A 19689-nucleotide genomic window follows, 5' to 3' on the forward strand; every position below is an offset into this window, starting at 1 on the left:
TGGGAATCAGCACCAGGAGGGCCCAATTTGCTTGTGGATAGAGGCAGAAGTAACTGAGAGCAGGACAATAGCTGAGCAAGAGGAATTGTTTCCTCTCAGACCTGCCCCTAACTACAGCACCACATTCAAAAAGGTGGGTTGCCCCACCCTGGTGAATACCTCAGGCTCTACCCCTTACAATATAGTAAGTGCACCAAGACAAAGGAATATGGCCAAAAGGAAAGAAAGAATCAAAACTCCAGAAAAAGAAATAAGTGCTGAGGAGATAGCCAACCTATCAGATGCAGAGTTCAAAATACTGGTAATTGCGACGCTCACAGAAATGATGGAGTACAGGTGCAAAATAGAGGAAGAAATGAAGGCTATGCAGAGTGAAATAAAGGAAAATACCTAGGGAACCAATAGTGAAGGGAAGGAAAATAGTACTCAAATCAATGATTTGGAGCAGAAGGAACAAATAAACAGTCAACCAGAACATAATGAAGAAACAATAATTCAAAAATATGAGGAGAGCCTTAGGAATCTCTGGGACAGCTTTAAGCCTTCTAACATCCGAATCATATGGATGCCAGAAGGAGAACAGGAAGAGTAAGAAATTGAAAACTTATTTGAAAAATTAATGAAGGAAAACATCCCCAGTCTGGTGAAGGAAATAAGCTTCCAGGAAGTCCAGGAAGCTCAGACAGTCACAAAGAAGTTGGACCCAAGGAAGAACACACTAAGGCACACTGTAATTATATTACCCAAGATTAAAGTTAAGGAGAAAATCTTAAAAGCAACAGGAGGAAAGGAGACAGTTACCTACAAAGGAGTTCCCATAAAAGATGTCTCAAAAGAAACCTTACAGGCAACAAGGGACTGGAGAGAAATATTCCAAGTCATAAAAGGCAAAGACCTACATCCAAGATTACTCTATCCAGCAAAGCTTTCATTTAGAAAGGAAGGGCAGATAAAGTGCTTACCAGAGAAGGTCAAGTTAAAGGAGTTCATCATCACCAATCCCTTATTATATGAAATGTTAAAGGGACTTATCTAAGAAAAAGAAGATAAAAAGTATGAACAGTAAAATGACAATAAACTCACAATTATTAACAACCAAACCTAAAACAAAAACAAAAAGGAACTAAACGAACAACTAGAACAGGAACAGAATCATAGAAATGGAGATCACATGGAGGGTTATCAGCAGGGATGAGGAGGGAGATGAATGGGGGAAAAGATACAGGGAATAAGAAGCGTAAACAGTAGGTACAAAATAGACAGGGAGAGGGTAAGAATAGTATGGGAAATGGAGAAGCCAAAGAACTTACATGTATGACCCATGGACATGAGCTAAGGGGGGTGATGCTGGTGCAGGGGGTGCGCAGGGTGGAGGGGAATAAAGGGGGGAATGGGACAACTGTAATAGCATAATCAATAAAATTTATTTTTAAAAAAGAATGCATTTTAAACTGTGAATACAAATAAACTTTTTTGAAAGAAAAATGTCCAACAAAACATGTGCATCAAAGACCATCTCACAGTTTGGTTTCTTATTTAAGCTAGGTAAGAATTGGTCTTTCTCACTTATTTTATTCATACACATGGTAATTTTTTATTGAGGTTAGTTTTACGTCCAGTGAAATTGTTACAGAACAGAAAGTGTTTGATCGTCCACCAGGCACCAGCAGAGCCAAACAATAAACACCCAGAATAGCAGTGAAGAAATATTGGCTATTTTATTATGAATAGTGCCACCCAGGAGAATGGGAATCTAATGCCCAAAAGTCTGAACTCCCTGATCCGGAGGTCCAGGTGACTTTTTAAGGGTATAAGGGGAAAACGTATGCAGAAACTCTAGTAGGGCAAGTTTTAATTGGAGAACCTTGGACCTTGGTCATTATGGGAAAAAGGTTTAGTATCAGATATTTCTGGACAATGGACCCTCTGCTTCTGAAAGGTTTCCAGTGTAAAGTTTCAGAATGTTCCAGATATGTCCTGGTCCTTTGGTTCCGTGTGTGTGTGTGTGTGTGTGTGTGTGTGTGTGTGTGTGGTGGGGAGAGACTTTGGCTCCAGATGAAGGTAAAGGTCAAATTCTCTCCTCTGGGCGTGACATACACATTTGGTCTGTTGTCTCGGAAAAGTAACCAATACCTGGTCAAACAGGATAGCACTATTTTGAGCCAGTTCTGCAGTTACAAAGTCACTGATGTTAAATGAACAGTTTCATGAATTTCAAAACAGTTTAATAAGTTTTGACAATGCATGTACCTGGTAACCAACAAATTGATCAAGATATAAAATGCTTCCAGCACCCCAGGAAGTTCCCTTACAGTTCCCTTTCAGTCTGTCCCATGGTCCAACACTGTTGTGAAATCCCTAGAGATTAGTTTTGACTGTTCTTGAACTTTATGTAAGTAGAGTCATAGAATATGTACTCTTATGTGCTTGGTTTCTTTGGATATGTTACATTTTTAAAAAATATTTTTTTATTGCCCTGGCTTGTGTGGTTCAGTGGATTGAACACTGGCCTGTGAACCAAGGGGTCGCTGGTTCGATTCCCAGTCAGGGTACATGCCTGATTTGCGGGTCAGCTCTCCAGTTGGGGGAGTGCAAAAGGCAACCACACATTGATGTTTCTCTCTTTCTCCCTCTTTTACTCTGCCTCTAAAAAATAAATAAAATCTTTTAAAAAAGATATTTTTTTACTGATTATGCTAACAGTTGTCTCAATTTTCCCCCTTTCCTCCCCTCCACAGTGTACCCCCATTCCCTCCAGCATTTCCCCCCCCCCGCCCCCCACCACAGTTCATGTCCATGGGTCATGTACATAAGTTCTTTGGCTTCTCCATTTTCTATACTATTCTTAACGCCCCCCGGCCCGGTCTATTTTATACCTATCAATTATGCTTCTTAATCCCTGCACCTTTTCTCTTATTCTCCCCCTTCCCTTTTTCCCAAATGATAATCTTCTAAATGATCTCCGTATCTATGATTTTGTTCCTGTTCTGATTGCTTAGTTTGTTTTTTTAGATTCAATTGTTGATAGTTGTGAAGTTATTACCATTTTACTGTTCATAGTTTTGATCTTTTTCTTAAATAAGTCCATTTAACATTTCATATAATAAGGGCTTGGTGATGATGAACTCCTTTAACTTTACCTTATCTGGGAAGCACTGTATCTGCTTCCATTCTAAATGATAACTTTGTCGGGTAGAGTAATTTTGGTTGTAGGTCCTTGCTTTTCATCACTTTAAATACTTCTTGCTAGTCTTTTCTTGTCAATAAAGTTTCTTTTGAGAAATTAGCTGACAGTCTTATGGGAACTCCTTCAGAGGTAACTCTCTGCTTTTCTCTGGCTGTTTTTAAGATTCTCTCTTTATCTTTAACCTTTTAATTATGGCATTTTAATTATGATGTGTCTTGGTGTGGTCCTCTTTAGATCCAACTTATTTGGGACTCTGTGCTTCCCAAACTTGCATGTCTATGTCCTTCACCAAATTAGGGATGTTTTCTTTTATTATTTTTTCAAATAAGTTTTCAATTTCTTGCTCTTCCTCTACTCCTTCTGGCATTCCTATGATTCGGATGTTGATGCATTTGGAGATGTCCCCGAGGTTCCTTATACTATCTTCACTTTTTAAAATTCTTTTTTTCTTCTTGCTATTATGGCTGAATGCTTTTTTTCTTCTTCATGTTCCAAATTGTTGATTTGAATCCAGGCTTCATCCCCTCAATTGTTGGTTCCCTATAGATTTTTCTTTATTTCACTTAGTGTAACCTTTATTTCTTCCTGGGTATTTTTATGTTATTGCTGCACTCCATGAGTTTTTTGAGTATCCTGATCACAAATGTTTTGAACTTTGCATCTGATAGGTTGGTTATCCCCATTTCATTTAGTTCTTTTGGAGCAGTTTTGATCTGTTCTTTCATTTGGACCATATTTCTCTGTCTTGGCTCACCTGTTATGTTGCAAGGGGTGGAGCCTTAGGTAGTTGCCAGGGTGGGGGCAACTCAGGTCGCTGCCTTGTGGCATGGTGTGTGGGGGAGGGGTCACAAAGGGAACAATGCCTCTTGCTCAGCTCTCAGCCGGCTTTCAGTCAATTCCTCTGCTACCCAGAAGTGAATTAGGCCCTTCTTGGGCTGGTTCCCTGGTGGGTGGGTTTTTGTACTTTTTAGGAACCTCCTATGGTCTCTCATGTGAGGCTGGGAGTCTCTCCCACTGCTCCAACCCCCACAGGATTTTACAGTCAGAGGTTTTGAGGCTTTGTTTTCCCATGCTGGAACTCTGGGGTACTCCCTCTGTCTTGCTCCCCAGTTGCTCCTTCCCGCTTATCTGCACGTGAATGTGGGACCTCCTGGTCTGCCAGCTGCCGTGTTGCCCTCCTGGTCCGCCAGCTGCTGCCTTGCCACAGGTCCCCGGCTACCCATCTTGGTCCCTCCTTATAAGTCTAGATGAATGTTTCTTCTTTAAGCTCTTGGTTATCAGACTTCCATACAGTTTGATTTTTGGAAGTTCTGGTTGTTTTTTGTTTCTAAATTGATTGTTGTCCTCCTTTTGTTTGTATGAGGAAGCAAAGTATATTGATCTATGCCTCCATCTTGGCTGGTCATTGATCTATTCTTTGTCCCTATAGTTTTTTCTTTTCCAGGGGTCATGTAGATGGAATTATACAGTGTGTAATCATCAGAGCTTTTATTTTTTATTATTTCCTCCCTATGGTTCCTTATTTGCTCTTCCTTTTCTATTTTCTTAAGGTAGAAGTTTTGATTGTTGAACTGTGACCTCTCTTCTTTTCTGATAGAAGCATTTAATACAATAAAATTTACCTTTAAGCATGACATAGCTGCATCCTACAAATTTTGATATATTGTATTTTCATTTTAATTTTGTTTAAAGTATTCTCTAATTTCCATTGAGATTTTATTGACTCATGGATTATTTTAAAAATTAAAATAGTTTCCAAGTAGGTGGAGATTTTTTTAGTTATCTTTCTGTTATTTATTTCTACTTTAATGCTATATAGTCAGGGAACTTTGTGTTACTTTAATTATTTTAAATTTATTAAGTTTATTTTATGATTCTCAGTGGTCTATCTTGGTGCACATGTGTACTTTAAAAGAATGGATATTTTGCTCTTGTCGGGTAAGTGTTCTTTGTTGTCAATTAGATATAGTTGGTTGATGATATTGTTCAGTTTGTCTATATCCTTGCTGATTTTTTGTCTACTGTTACAATGGCTACTGAGAGATGAGTTTTGAACTCTTCAATCATAATGGTGGAGTTGTTCATTTTCCCTTTCATTTCTATCAGTCTTCACATTTATTTCCAAGCTCTGGTATTAGGTACACACATAGGTAGGATTTTTACATCTTCTTGATGAATCCTTTTATTACTATGCAGTATCTCTCTTTATCCCTGATAATTTTCTTCACTAACATCTACTTTGACTGATATTATTGTCAAAATTTCTGCTTTATTTTGATGAGTGTTTGCTTGGTATATAATTTCTTAATCTTTTTAATTTTAACTGACATATACCTTTACACAGTGGTGGGCAAAATAGGTTTACAGTTGTGAGTATTCAAAACAAATTTTATTCTTATATTATTTAAATATTAATTATTTTATTATTTATTATTAATCTACATTTGCTTACTATATTTAGTGGGTTTTTACAGTCAGCATATAGTTGGTTCCTGATTTTTTTAAAATTAAATTTATGTTTAGAGAGAGGAGAAGGGAAAGAAACATTAATGTGCGAGAGAGTCGATTGGTTGCCTCTCAAATGCCCCCAACTGGGGACTTGGCCCACTACCCAGGCATGTGCCCCCAACCGGGAATTGAACAGGTGACCTTTTGGTTCATGGGCCCATCCTCAATCTACTGAGACACGCCAGCCAGAGTTGGTTCCTGATTTTTAAGAATCCTTTCTGACAATCTTTGTCATTTAATTGATATGTTTAGACCACCGATATTTAATATAGTTATTGATGTGCTTGGATTTAGGTCTGTCATTTTATTTCTTCTTTTCTCTTTGTTCACGCTGTTTTTAATACCAATGTTTTCTCTTTCCTGACTTCTTTTGGATTATGAAAAACTTTAAAATATTCCATTTTAATTTATCTAGTGTGTTTTTGACTCTATGTCTTTGAATAGCTTTAAATATTCACATGTTTGTTTTTTAAATAAGAAATAAATACTTATCTTCTCAAACTGCTTCTAACTGGTTTTCTGATTAGGAAGGAAGGATTAGTATGGGAGGCAATATAAGATCGAGTGCTCTGCATGCAACTTTTTACTCCATTTCATCTGCCTACTCCCAAAATGAGTTTGAGGGAATATTTACTGATGCTATATATTTCTTTGTGTAGATTCCATTTATTGTCTAGTGTCCATTTTTAGCTTAAAGAACTCCTTTCAGTATTTCTTTTTATTGTTCTTCTTGGGCCACAGGTTTTACTTTATTCTATTTTACATTCAATATTGCTTTGTATAATAGTTTCAGGTATACAGCAGAGTGGTTATGAAGTGTTCCTCCCAATATTTCAAGTACCCACCTGCCACTGTACATAATTATTTCAATATTATTTACTATATTCCTTATGCTCCAGTTTACATGCCCATGACTATTTTGAGACTACAAATTGGAACTTCTTAATCCCTTCACCTTTTCCACCCAGCTCCTCAAACCCCCTTTCCTCTGACAACCATCAGTCTATCTCTGTACCTATGAGCCTCTTTTGATTTTATTTGTTTGTTTGTTTTGCTCTTTGATTTCATATGCAAATAAAATCATATAGTATTTGTCTTTCTCTATCTGACTTATTTTACTTAGCATAACATTCTTTAGGTCCATCCATGCTGTCACAAATGATGAGATTTCATTCTTTTTATGGTCGAGTAATATTCCATTGTATATATGTACCACAACTTCTTTATCCATTTGTCTATTGATGGATACTTAGGTTAATTACATATCTTTGGTACTGTAAACAACATTGTAATGAACATATGATCACATTATTTTAAATTAGTGTTTTGGTCTTCTTTGGATATATACCCAAAAGTGGAATCTCTAAGTCATGACGAGGTTCCATTTTTAACTTTTTGAGGAAACTCGACACTGTTTTCCACAGTGGCTGTGACAATCTGCATTCCCACCAACAGTGCCTGAGGGCAGCACTTGTTGTCCTTTCAGTATTTCTTATAAGGCCGGTGTATTAGTGACAAATTGTATGTTTTTGTTTATCTGGAAATGTCTTAACTTTTTTCTTTATGCACCTCCTCCCCCAGTTTGTTTCTTTTCATTGCTTTTTTCCTTAGGATAGTTTTTCTGGATATAGAATTTTTGGTTGACAGTGTTTTTTTCTTTCTACTCTTTGAATGTCATCTGCCATCTGGCTTCTATGATGAGAAATGAGCTGTTAATCTTATTTAGGATCCATTATGACTCCATTTAACCATAATTACTTCCTTACATTATTTACATTATTTACATTATCTCCAAATACAGTCACATTGGGAGTTTGGGTTTCAACATATTCATTTTGTGGGGTACACAATTCAGTCCATAGCAAGCCCCAATAGTGAAATTTTATGTCAGTTATTATATTTTTCAAGGTTAGAATTTCTATTTGATTCTTTGAAAAGTAATTTCTATTTCTTTATTGATGTTCTCTATTTGGTGCCACATTGTCATCATATTTTCTTTTAATTCTTTTAAAAATATTTTATTTATTTATTTTTAGAGAGAGGGCAGGGGAGGGAGAGAAACATCAATGTGAGAAACATGCCCTTGTGTGTGTCATGACCAGGGACTGAACCTGCAACCTAGGCATGTGTCCTGACCAGAAATTGAACCAGCAACCTTTTGCTTGGCAGGACAATACCCAACCAACTGAGCCATACTGATCAGGGCTCTTTTAAAAATTTAGATATAATTTTCTTTAATTATTTAAATATATTATAATTGCTGATTTAAAACCATTGTCTACTAGGCTCAGCCTCTGGGCTTCCTCAGGCACAGTTTCTATTGACAGTTCCCCTCACCCCTTCCAGTGTCTGGAGCACACTTTATCATTCATTTCCTAGTGTGTAGAAAACAGTATCTAAACTAATGTGGAAACCATGGATATAAGATACCCCAGTGATCAGTCGAACAGTAGACAGAAATCAGCATGGATGTACAAAAACCGAATGACATATCTATCAGCTAGATCTAATTGACAGTTGTAGAACTTATCACCCAACAACAGCAGAATACACGTTCTTTGCAAGTACGGTTTGTTTTTGTTGCTGTTTTTGAATGATTTCCCTGAACTAGTTCTGTAAAGCCTATATTCTTTGTCATGCATGGCCACTGAAGTTGCTGCTTGGTTAGCTTAATGATCAGCTAATGACTAGACAGATTCCCTTAGATACCTCAAACCAATAAATTTCCTCGCCTTCATTAAGAGTCTCTGTGGCTTCAGTGCTCTGACAGGCTCTTTACAGCTCTGCCTTTTGTCTTGTAGAGAGACTCAAAGTCAGTCAGAGCTGAGAGATTGGGGCCTTCTCAGATCTTTCCTCAGCATGTGCATAGCCCTGCACATTCACGTGGCCTTCTAAATACCTAGGAATATTCTGGGGCTTTTCAGAAACCTCAATGGGCAACTAATTCCCAGATATTTCTTTTAAGGTTTTTGTTAGCTCCATTGGTGATGCTCCCTAAGGCAGATGAAATATTAAACAACTGCCACTGATTATTTTTGACAATGCCTTTCAAATAGTACTGTGTGCACAAAGTAACCTCTGAGTCAGGTAAAATAAAGACAAGCTCGAGAATGGGGCTTTTGAGATGAGCTTCTGGACAGGTCAGATAGTGACATGACTTGGGGAAGGGACTGGGGGAGTTCCAAGCCTGTTTTGTGCTCTTTAGTGGCCCTAGGCTTCTGCTTTTTTCAGCTACCACAGTTGCCACGTTGTTGGCTTTCAAGTCTGCTACGGTGAAAAGGAGACAGTATGGGCACAAGTTAAATGCCACAAAGCTCATGGTTCTTTTTTTAAAATATATTTTATTGATTATGCTATTACAGTTGTCCCATTTTTCCTCCCTTTATTCCCCTCCACCCTGCACCCCTCTCCCACCAGCATTCACCCCCCACCCCTTAGTTCATGTCCAAGGGTTAGAATTCCTAAATCTTTTTTTTTTTTAAGAGGTTGCTCCAGGGATTACAATACAGGCATACCTCAGAGATTTTGTGGCTTTGTTTCCAGACCATCTCAATAGAGCAAGTCACAATCTTTTTGCTGGTGGAGGGTCTTGCCTTTACTTTGTAAAAAACACAACATCTGTGAAGTGCAATAAAGCAAAGTGCAATAAAATGAGGTATGCCTATATATATAGGTATATATATATATATATACACACATATAAATAGCTTTTCAGTCTATTTAGAATTCCTATTTTACTACTTTAAGTGGAATTTTAAAATCTTAACACCTTATAAGTTCTTTGGCTCTACCCCATCTGTTGTAGTTGCTATATGTAATACATCTACACCTATTGAAAATTCCATCAGACAGCATTACATACATGTGTGTATAGATGATTTTATTTATTTATTTATTTATTTATTTTTAGAAACTGGGGAAGGGAGGAAGAAAGAGATGGAGAGAAACATAGATGGCTTGCCTCTTGTACACACCCTGACCTGTGACTGAACCTGCAAAGCAGGCATGATGCTCTGACCACAATCAGTGAGGGGTCTTTTGCTTCAAAGGACAGCACCCAGCCAGCTGAGCCACAGCAGTCAGGGCCAGTGCTACATTTTTTGCTTTTTGCTATTATATATGTTTTTTAAAACTTTAGAGGATAAAAATATTTACCTAGGTATTAACCGTTTTTATTGCTCTTTCTTAATTCTAGACATTTTTGATGTGAAATCCACAATCATTCTGTTTGTTCTGTCCCTATATAAGGTATATGGTTTTTATCCATCTGTTTTCAAGATATTTTCTTTGCGTTTAGTTTTCAGCAGTTTGGTCATTTTAAGTTTGGGAATAGGTTTTTTTGAGTTTTCCGTGTTTGGAGATGGCTGAACTTCTTAAGCCTGTAAATTTATGTCTTTTGCCAACTTTTGGAAGTTTTTAAGAATTATTTCTTTCAATATTTTATCTGCATCACATATATTTTCTTTCTTCTTTCCTTTTGAAACTCTGATGACATGAGTGTTAGACCTTTAGGTTTTTTTCCCACAGGTTCTTGAAACTGTTCAATTTTCCTTCTCTTTGTCGTTCATATTTGATACTTTCCATCTATCTCTCTTCAAATTCAGTGACTTTCCATTTGCATCTCCATTCTGCTCTTAAGTCCATCTTGTGAAAAAAATTTTTTGTAACTGTATTTTTCAATTCTAAAAAATACATTTGGTCCTTTTTATATTTTTTTCTTTCTATTCATTTTAAGAGTCTTCACTTCTCCTTGGATTATAATTATAACAGATGTTTTTCTTTCAATTGTGTTAAAAAAACCCAGATTACATAAAATTTACCATCTTAACCATTTTAAAGTGTTAGTAGTGTTAATTATGTTTATATTGTTGTGTAACATATCTTTAGAGATTTTTCATCTCTTTTTAAATTGATTTTAGAGAGAGAGGAAGGGGGTGAGAGAGAGAGAGAGAGAGAGAGAGAGAGAGAGAGAGAGAGAGAGAGAGAGGGAAACATCTATTTGTTTATCCTCTTATGAACCCACAACCTCGGCATATGGCATGACCATCTAACCAGCTGAGCTACCTGGCCAGGGCAGAAACTCTTTATCTTATGAAACCGAAACTCTATAACTATTGAACAATAACTTCCCATTTCTCCCTCCTTTCAGTCCTTGGCAAATACAATTCTACTTTCTCTTTCTATGATTTTTACTACTATAGATACCTCATATAAGTACAATGAGACAGTATATTTTTTTTATGACTGGCTTATTTCACTTAGTATAACGTTCTGCATGTTCATTCTTGTTATTCCATGTGACAAGAGTTCTTACTTTTTAAGGCTGAAATATACTTCAGAAGGAAATGAGCTATCAAGCCATGAAAAGACATGCAGGGACCTTAAATACACATTTCTAATGGAAAGAGGCCACCTGAACAGGCTACCTACTGCAGACTCCCAGTTGTATGACATTCAGAAAAAGAACTGTGGAGACAGAAAAGAGATCAGTGGTTTCAGGGATTCAGAGGGGGAATGATAAATGGGCAGAACACAGAGGATATTTAGGGCGTTTCAGGTTTCTTGCTGCCTTTCAGTCTGGGCTGGGAGATAGTGTGGGGGTGGAATTTGGGAGGCTCACTCTTGATTTGGTGATTGACTTCCACTTTCCTTCCTCAATAATCCTGCCACCTTTTACTTTCCAGAATTCCTCACGTATGTGTTCCATACGTTCTGCCTAGGCTTTACATTGTATTTACTGAGAGAAATGGGATGGAATGTGTTTTCTCCATTTTGACAGGTATTAGAATCTTCTGTTTTTCTTTTTATTACTGGATATTATATATATTTTGGGGTTTAAGTAAATTGTCAGATATATGTATTGTGAATGTTTTTCTCTCAGTCTGTAGTTTGCCTATTTAATTTCTTAACTGTGTTTTTTGATGAGGAGACACACCTTTTATTTTAATGAGGTCTATGTTAAACTTTTTCTTCCAACTAATGCTCTCTGGGTTTTATGTATAAAATCTTTGTCTATTCCAAGTCTGCAAAGATATTCTCCAATGTTCACTTTTTCCTGTTTTATTAAGATATAATTGACCTATAACATTGTAGTAGTTGAAGGTGTACAACATAATGATTTGATATATGTACCATATTGGGAAATCATTAACAGTTAGTTTAGTTATTCATCACCTCACATAGTCACATATTTTTTTCTTGTAATGAGAACTTTTAAGATCTACTTTCTTAGAAACTTCCAAACACACAATACACAATGTCTATGTTGTTAACTATAGACATCCTTGTTTTCTTTTACAAGATTTATTATCTTAGCTCTGATCCATTTTGACTTAATTTTACTTATGGTGTAAGGTAGGAATTAAGGTTCATCTTTCCCCCATGTATTTATCTGGTTGTTACTGTAGTATGCATTGGATTCACTCATACACATTAGAAAATAAACTCGAACTTTTCTATATTTTAAATGTATTCCCTAATTACTTAATGCTTTACATTAAAATTAAAAACAAATCACACAATTGTTAGATATATTAATTGTATTTCAACCTAATTGATTTCTTTTGTCATTGTGAACATTTTATGTCCTTCAAATTGTTATTGTGAGAATGAGCCCATGAACTTTATAAGATTACCAAAGGTGTCCAAGGCACAACACACGTGAAAACCCCTGCTGATGTTTCCACATGTGGAAAAACACTCAGCTTCAGAACCAAAGAGACCTGGTTTTAAATGCTCATTTGCTGCTTTCTAGGTCTGACCTCGGGCACATCATTCAATCTTCATTCATATTCCACACTTCCACAGATTCAGCAAATGTCTATCGAGCACCCACTACCAGCCACTCTACTAAACATCTAACACAGACACACAGACATAACCTTTCCTCTACCCAGTTTACAGCTGAGTTGGGGAGGCAGATGAGTCAATGGGTGGTAAATGGTTTGATGGAGAAGTGATGGTGTGCTCAGTGGAGGGGTCAGGAAAGACTTCCAGATATACTGACCTAAACTGCTAAGCATACATTGGCCAAGCAAAGAGGGGTTGGAGTGACCCAGGCAGTGGAATGAACCCTTAATAGATATGGCATGGTTGAGAAACAGAGAAAACCAGGTTAGGGAGAAGGAAGGGACAAGGTAGCATAAGGGGTCAGACTAGAGGTTTTTGTAGCCATCTTAAGGACATTAGCTTCATCCTAAGAGAAATGGGAAGCCATTGATGGGTTTTAATCATTGACAGATTGTGGCAGGATTTGAATAAAAAATTTTGAAATCATGTTGGTTTTATGGAGAATAAACTAAAGCACAGATTTTCAACCATTTTTATTTCATGGCACACATAAACTAATTACTAAAATTCTTTGGCACACCAAAAATATATTTTTTGCTGATCTGACAAAAATTAGGTAATTTCGATTCATTCACACCAAGATGGCTATTGTTGTGTTGCTGTTGTCATGCCTTTTAAAAAAAGATTTTATTTATTTATTTTTAGAGAAAGGGTGAGAGAAAGAGAGGGAGAGAAACATCAATGTGTAGTTGCTTCTCACACTCTCCCAGCTGGGGACCTGGCCTGCATCCCAGGCATGTGCCCTGACTGGGAATTGAACTGGCAAACCTTTGTTTGCAGGCCGGCGCTCAATCCACTGAGCCACACCAGCTAGGGTGTTATCATGCTTTTATTTGACACTCCAAGAGAAAAAAAGTCAATGCCCCTGACTAAACAGTCAGGTATTGCCATGTTTTAAAAATTCTTGCAACACATTGGTTGAAAATCACTGCGCTAGAGGGATCGTGACTAGAGACAGTCACAATGACTTGAAAATTATTGGACAAATCCAAGTGAGAGAGGGTAGTGGCAATGGGGTGGGAGAAGAACGGAGAGATTTGAGTAGTTAGGAGATAAACTCAATTAAGTGGATGTTGGAGACTCTGGAAAATGAGGGAGATGGAACCTCCTCAGATTTCTGCTTGGACCAACAGAATGAATGATGGTGCCATTGACTGGAAAAAGAGTAGGCCTATGGGAGAACACAGGGTCAGATTTGCATTTTGGGTGTGAGGACTGAAGATGTTTTGCAGACTCATGGCCATATTGGCCTGAAAATTGGAAGAGAGGTTTGGGATGGGAAGCCATCTATGTCCATATGGTAAGTTGCCAAAGATAGTATTCCTTCTATTCTTCTGACATTCCGTTCAACCTCTATTGAGGATGTAGTACGTGGTGGGTGCTGGGGTACATCAGTCAACATGAAGACGGGGTACATCAATCAGTTTACCGGCTACCTCTTTAAACTTGTTATTAATCTGTAAAATGAATACAATGAGACTGAGTGAGATGAGGTGAGGTAACGGCACTTGGCTCTTAAATTTTTATCTTTCGTCCTCACCGACAGAAGAGAAGATACTATGTTACTTTTGCTTTTGAATCCTTTGCCGGCTGGCTCTTCTGCGCAAGCGCCCTGGATCGCCCGGGTTGGGGGCGGGGCGGGCCCCAACCCTAGAGGTCTTCCCTGGGGGCCAGGACCCTGACGGGCGATGGGAGCGGCTGCCTCGTGACGTCATCAAGCTGCGCTTCCCGTAGGGCGGGACCAGAGTGCGACAGCACGGCCGGCGCCCCAGGACTGGCTTGGGAAACGAAAGTGAGGGAGGAGCCGGCGCTCTGGCAGCAGCAGGGCCGGGCCCGGTGGCGGCGGCGGCATTGGTGGCCTGACCACCCCCCCTCTCCGCTCCCTGGCAGCTTGCCCTCTCCCCTCAGTGTGAGTGCCGACGCGCGGCCCCGGGGGGAGCGAGCGGGCGGGCTCGCGGGCTCAGCATCCTCCTCTCCACCGCCGCCTCGCCCCCCCAATCCGCGCGCGGTCTTGACCCTCACCGCCTCCTCGCTCTCTTTTCCTCCTCCCTTCCCCCCCACCCCTACCCCGCTCCTCCAGCTCCCGGGAGCCAGAGCTGCCACTGACTTCGTCTCTGCGCACACATTCACACACTCACGTTGTCTTCAAATGAGAAGACTGGTCTGGGGAGATAGATGGGAGCTCATTTCTCCCCTCTATGGATAGGGGTGGCAGTGCGAAACGGAGGCCCAGGGAGAGAAGACTGGAGAGGGCATTATGAAGCCCTTCCCTGAGGAAGCAGCAGTTAGAACCATGCCTTCTGCCTAGAAGTTCCCTGCCAGAACACATTTGGGGCTGTGTAGGTCACTTGAGTTGGGCACTAGTTACCTGTAAGGCCTTACCCTCTCGGGCTTCAGTTTTTTTCCAGTGGAAAAATGAGAGGGTTGGATTAGATGATTTGGAATGTTCTAATCTAAGGTGGTTTGGAGAGGAGAGTGCCAGCATCTCCTCCCTTTCACACAACTATCTCCTCGCCTTTCCTTGCACCCACCCAACACTGTCCACATTGAGTTTCTCCTGCTTCCAGCCTCCCCCAGAGTCTAGCTAAGAACCACAGGGGCCTTTTTGCTTTTGTTAGGGACCTTTCTTGGGGGGCGGGGGGATTTAAGATGAATTTAAAGTTAAATGTGGCTCAGCGTGGTCTTGCTTTCTGTTTGTTAAGTGTCTTCCGTTCTTCCTGCAGCCTCAGGATAGCCCCTGCCTGTGTCTCATTCGAGGCTACCTCTTCAGGAAGGATGAGATTGAGCATTGGGTTGACTGTCTCATCTTTGAGCTGGAGGGAAGTGAAACATGTGATTCAGGGTTTTGTGAGGTTTAGGGAGTCAGTGGTATATTTGGATTTTGTTGCTCTTTTGATGCTATTACTCTACTACATAAAATAAGCATGTTCTTTTGCCCCTGCACCAACCCCTTCCCCAAGGATTGCAGCCCTGCCAGTCACCCATCTGTTTGCTGTTTTGAGTCTTACAGCCAATCAGTTGTGTATAAACCACACTTATTCACTACTACTCTTGCTTGCTCTTTAACTTGATAATCTCTTAAAATTTCCGGGTCTTCATAATCTCTTTGTTCCATCCCATTTTTTTTTCCTCATGCACACTTCTCATGTACCTACCGGTGGAAATGGATGGTGGTGGCATGGTGCCTGCCTGTTTTTATTTTTTATTTTTTTGGTGGAGGTGGTTTCCTGTTATAATCACTGCTTTTGTACTTGAGTCCTATACTATGGCCACCTCCAGTTCTGAAAACATTCCCACCCTTATTTCCTCAGTCTTAAGTCAACCACTGCTTCCATTCCTTACTCTGGTGAAGAACTTTCCCACTATTTTTACGTTTTCAAACATCCTGAAGTAAACCAAAAGCCAGTGTTTGTATCATATTATGTAATAAGTTAATTATCTTGGTAAAATGATAACAGTGATGGAACAATCATTCTGGGGTGGTCCCCTTCACCTTGGAAACATTGGTTAACATTCATTAGGTTTCATAAGAAATTTCCAGTGTACATGGTTGTTACATGTGGGCTGTGTTGCACTAAAAGTATAGAATGACAAGTTTCCAAGGCTTTCCCCCCCTGTGGTGTGTGGAGTTGATTCATGACTTTTTGGTATCTGACCCCAGTGGCCCAGAGGCCTTTGAGTCTGTGAGTACCACATTTGCCAGTGAAACTAATAGCTATTTTTGAAAACCAGAGCTTGGCTAGCAGTCCTTGAATTTCTAAAACTGAATTTCTTTGAGGAAGAGGCTATTTAAGTGTTGGCACTGAAAGTTTTTGGAGTTGCCAAGTCCCATCCCATTTGTGGTTTATACTTTAGAATTCCTGCTCTGATCCTAGTGACTCTGACATGAGCAGCCCACTGTCTGGATTTATGGTTGCAGTAACAATGAAGAGGAGAAATGACCCAGAATGCACTGCCCCTATCAAGAAACAGAAGAAAAGAGTTGCAGAGCTTGCCCTGAACCTCAGCTCTACGTCTGATGATGAACCGCCCTCCTCTGTCAATCATGCAGCAAAAGGTATGCTTGTCTGTGTGGTCTGAGGCCACTGGTCACCTGGTTATTTGAATCCCTGGAGCTTGAATTGGGCAGCATACAGTCCACTGCTCCTTGAGGAAAATTAGGCAAATTCTGCAGAGATATGTTGGCTGTAGACTCTCTTCCCTCTCTTGCCAGTTCTCCTAATAGGATGGGGGACTTGTCTTAAATAAAAATTGGAATTTTTACAGAAATGTGTTAGTTTTGTTGCTGGTCCTTCAGTAGGTGGCACTCTTTTGCTGCCATAAACCAGGTGGAAGTTCAGGTATACCTTGGAGATACTGTAGGCTTGGTTCCAGACTACCGCAATAACGTGAATTGTAATCATTTTGCTGATGGAGGGTCTTGCCTTCAATTTGTACAAACCACAACATCTGTAAAGTGCAGTAAAATGGGGTATGTCTGTAGTGGGGAGCATCAAGTGTCCTGTGCTCTTAGTAGTTGTTAATGATCCTGAGGCTCTCTACTGCAGTGATCTGGCCTAATTCCCCTTAGGTTTTTACATTGTTTTCTCGATTCCCTCAGCAGGAATTAGAACATCCCTGTATTCGCTGTTTACATTAAACTCAAAGGATTTTGCTGATCTGATTGAAAGTAGCATTTTGCTTTGCCTCTTTTTTAGCGTTATGGACATTCACAGCTTCCACAGATGCTCTCAGTGAGAAATTGTAGAGTGTCTAGGAGCTTGCCCCAAGTACCAAACAATTAATAGTAGTCCCATTTGCATTTACCTTGACTTATTAGTTGTATTAATTTCCTATGACTGCTGTAACAAATTACAGACTGGGTGGCTTAAAACAACAGCAGTTCATTCTTCATAATCCTGGAGGCCAGAAATCTGAAATCAAGGTGTCAGCAGGGCCAAACTTCCTCCTAAGGCTCTTGGGAAGGATGCTTTTTTCCCTCCTCTAGCTTCTGGTGGTTGGCAGCAGTGCTTGCTATTCCTTGGCATATAGCAGCATAACTCCAGTCTCTGCCTCTGTGTGTGCCTGTGTTCAAATTTCCCTCTTCCTATAAGGACATCAGTCATTGGATTAGGGCCCACTCTAATACAGCATTGCCTCATTTAATTTGATTACATCTGCAAAGATCCTATTTCACATTCCCAGGTGTGAGGTGACATGATCTTTTGGGAGATACTCTTTAACCAGCTGTCATGCATTTTGGATCATCTGCTGGATCACTGGTAAATTGGAATGAAATTTAGTAACAGATTGGTAACTGTAAGGGTGTGAAGCATCCTTTGAGGGTGTCAGAAAATACAGTTTATTCCTGAGTGGTGGGCTGATTGAAGGGCAGTTACTCTTTAGCTGTACTGAGAAGCTGGTCCAGAGAGGAGAAGCTTGACAGGTGTTACAGCTAGTGAAGCATTTGATGTGGCTGTGGTCCTGGCTGGATAAGAGACTCTTTATCAACTTGCTTTTGGGGATATGTGTGCCTTGAAAGTTGTCACGGGTAAATTTCAGGGTAGGAGAGGAGAGCTTTATGTAACCGAGGTTACTAAACGGGAAGGTAAAAAACATACTGGGTGCACTCGTTCGAGGGACTATTGAGGAAGGGAGTTTTGGTTCTCACCCAGGATTTGAGCAGCTTGGTGAAGGTAGAGGGTTTCCTTGGGTAGGGCTCTGGGGTTTTAGGAGAGAGAGACCCAGAAGGGAAAAAGGGAGAGCATGTGTGGGGGAATCAGTGACACTTAGCTGGTGGCAGTATCTAGTTCCAAGCAGATCTTGGGGAACATTTGCTCTCAAGTAACAGCTCTTTGAAGTAAGGAGAGGACCACTTCCAGGTAGAGGAAGGTAAGTGTATATGGTTAAGGATCTTTCAAGGGAACAAGTCTGATTTAAATTTCAAGGTTTCAAAACCGTGACTTTGAATTGAGATTATCTCCCTCCCCCCATAAACTCCCTTTGATTGTACCAAATAGCTTTAACCTTTTCTGTAAGTAGTACCTTATGACTCAGGATTGACTCTTGCTGTTGTGTGTACAGAATGGGAATCTGGAGGTGGCCAGTACCTTGTATGCTTCTGGCAATAGACCCTTGGTCCCTTTCATTTGCGGAAAATGAGGCAGGAGGCAGAGGTTAGCAAACATTGCTCGACTTCCGACTTCTGTGGGTCAACTTACTTTAGTAAGGGTCAGTGCCACATTGACACACAAACTCTGAGGCCTAGAGTCTAATGTCTTCATCAGCAAGATTGCGCCCTGTGCCTGCCCTGCCCCTCCACACTATGCCCAGCATGGAGGAGTAAATGTTAAGTAAATATTTGCTGAATAAAATTGAAGGCAACAGTAGTATCTTTTCCAAGAAGCTTACAATGCTTCTCCACTTTCATTTTGCCTATCTCTCTTTGAATCTACAGAAGGTCATTTCATTAAGTATTTGTAGTTATTTATGTTATTGCTGTTCTGTATTGGCTCCTCTAAGGCATTCCCTGGACAGTGTGCCCTGGCAGTGTGCTGTGTCGTAGACACCGTTGTGCATTCCCATTCTAGTCACAACTCTCAAGTACGTGTGTTCCCTTTGTTCCAGCCACTTCTGCCTGGACGTACTGTTCAAAAGGATGATTGGAAAATGCACTTTGGGGAGTACAATTAGCAAAACAAAAAAAGCAGTGGTTACTATTTCTGTCTGTCTGGGCCTTGTTTGTACTTCTTCTGCCAGATCAATGTGATGACTCATTAATAGATCTATTTAGTTTAATCAATTTGTTTATTTTACATTATTGACAAGGTAGCTGTATTGCCAGGTTAGAAATTGACATCTGACTGAAGTAAAGAAGAAAAAGGGACTTTATTTTTATAGCCACTGTAGCATCATGTGATTTTTTTAAAAAATTATTTTAAGAGGAGTTTGAAAGCATTTTCAAGCCCAAATAAACCCTTGAAAATTTGCTATTAAATAACAATGTTTTAGAGTAAGGGGAGACAGATAGAGGTCATTTTCATCTTGTTCTTTTTGGTTCTTTCTCACAGGGAAACTATGATACAGACCAAGACAATTTCCTTTTCTCCTTAGCTGTGCATCCAGTCTGGGCTTCATTCAGGCCTCCGAAGCGTGTTGCTTTGGAA

General features: G+C 39.7%; 1 protein-coding gene across 2 annotated transcripts in view; it reads left to right on the top strand.

The window, feature by feature from the left end:
- The first annotated feature begins 14312 nt into the window (after positions 1–14312).
- The window catches only part of CMTR1 (cap methyltransferase 1), a 44474-nt gene continuing 39097 nt past the window's right edge, over positions 14313–19689 (top strand). The window contains exons 1-2 of one of the 2 annotated variants that reach the window (XM_045842840.1): positions 14313–14453; positions 16464–16601. In XM_045842840.1, coding sequence (XP_045698796.1) covers positions 16469–16601 — 133 coding nt within the window. In that variant the 5' untranslated portion in view covers positions 14313–14453; positions 16464–16468. Of the gene's footprint in view, positions 14454–16399; positions 16602–19689 lie in introns of both variants that reach the window. The other variant, XM_045842839.1, reaches the window with a different exon arrangement.

Source organism: Phyllostomus hastatus, unplaced genomic scaffold (assembly GCF_019186645.2).
Source record: "Phyllostomus hastatus isolate PE091 unplaced genomic scaffold, TTU_PhHast_1.1 phas_contig_40, whole genome shotgun sequence".
NCBI lineage: Eukaryota > Metazoa > Chordata > Mammalia > Chiroptera > Phyllostomidae > Phyllostomus > Phyllostomus hastatus.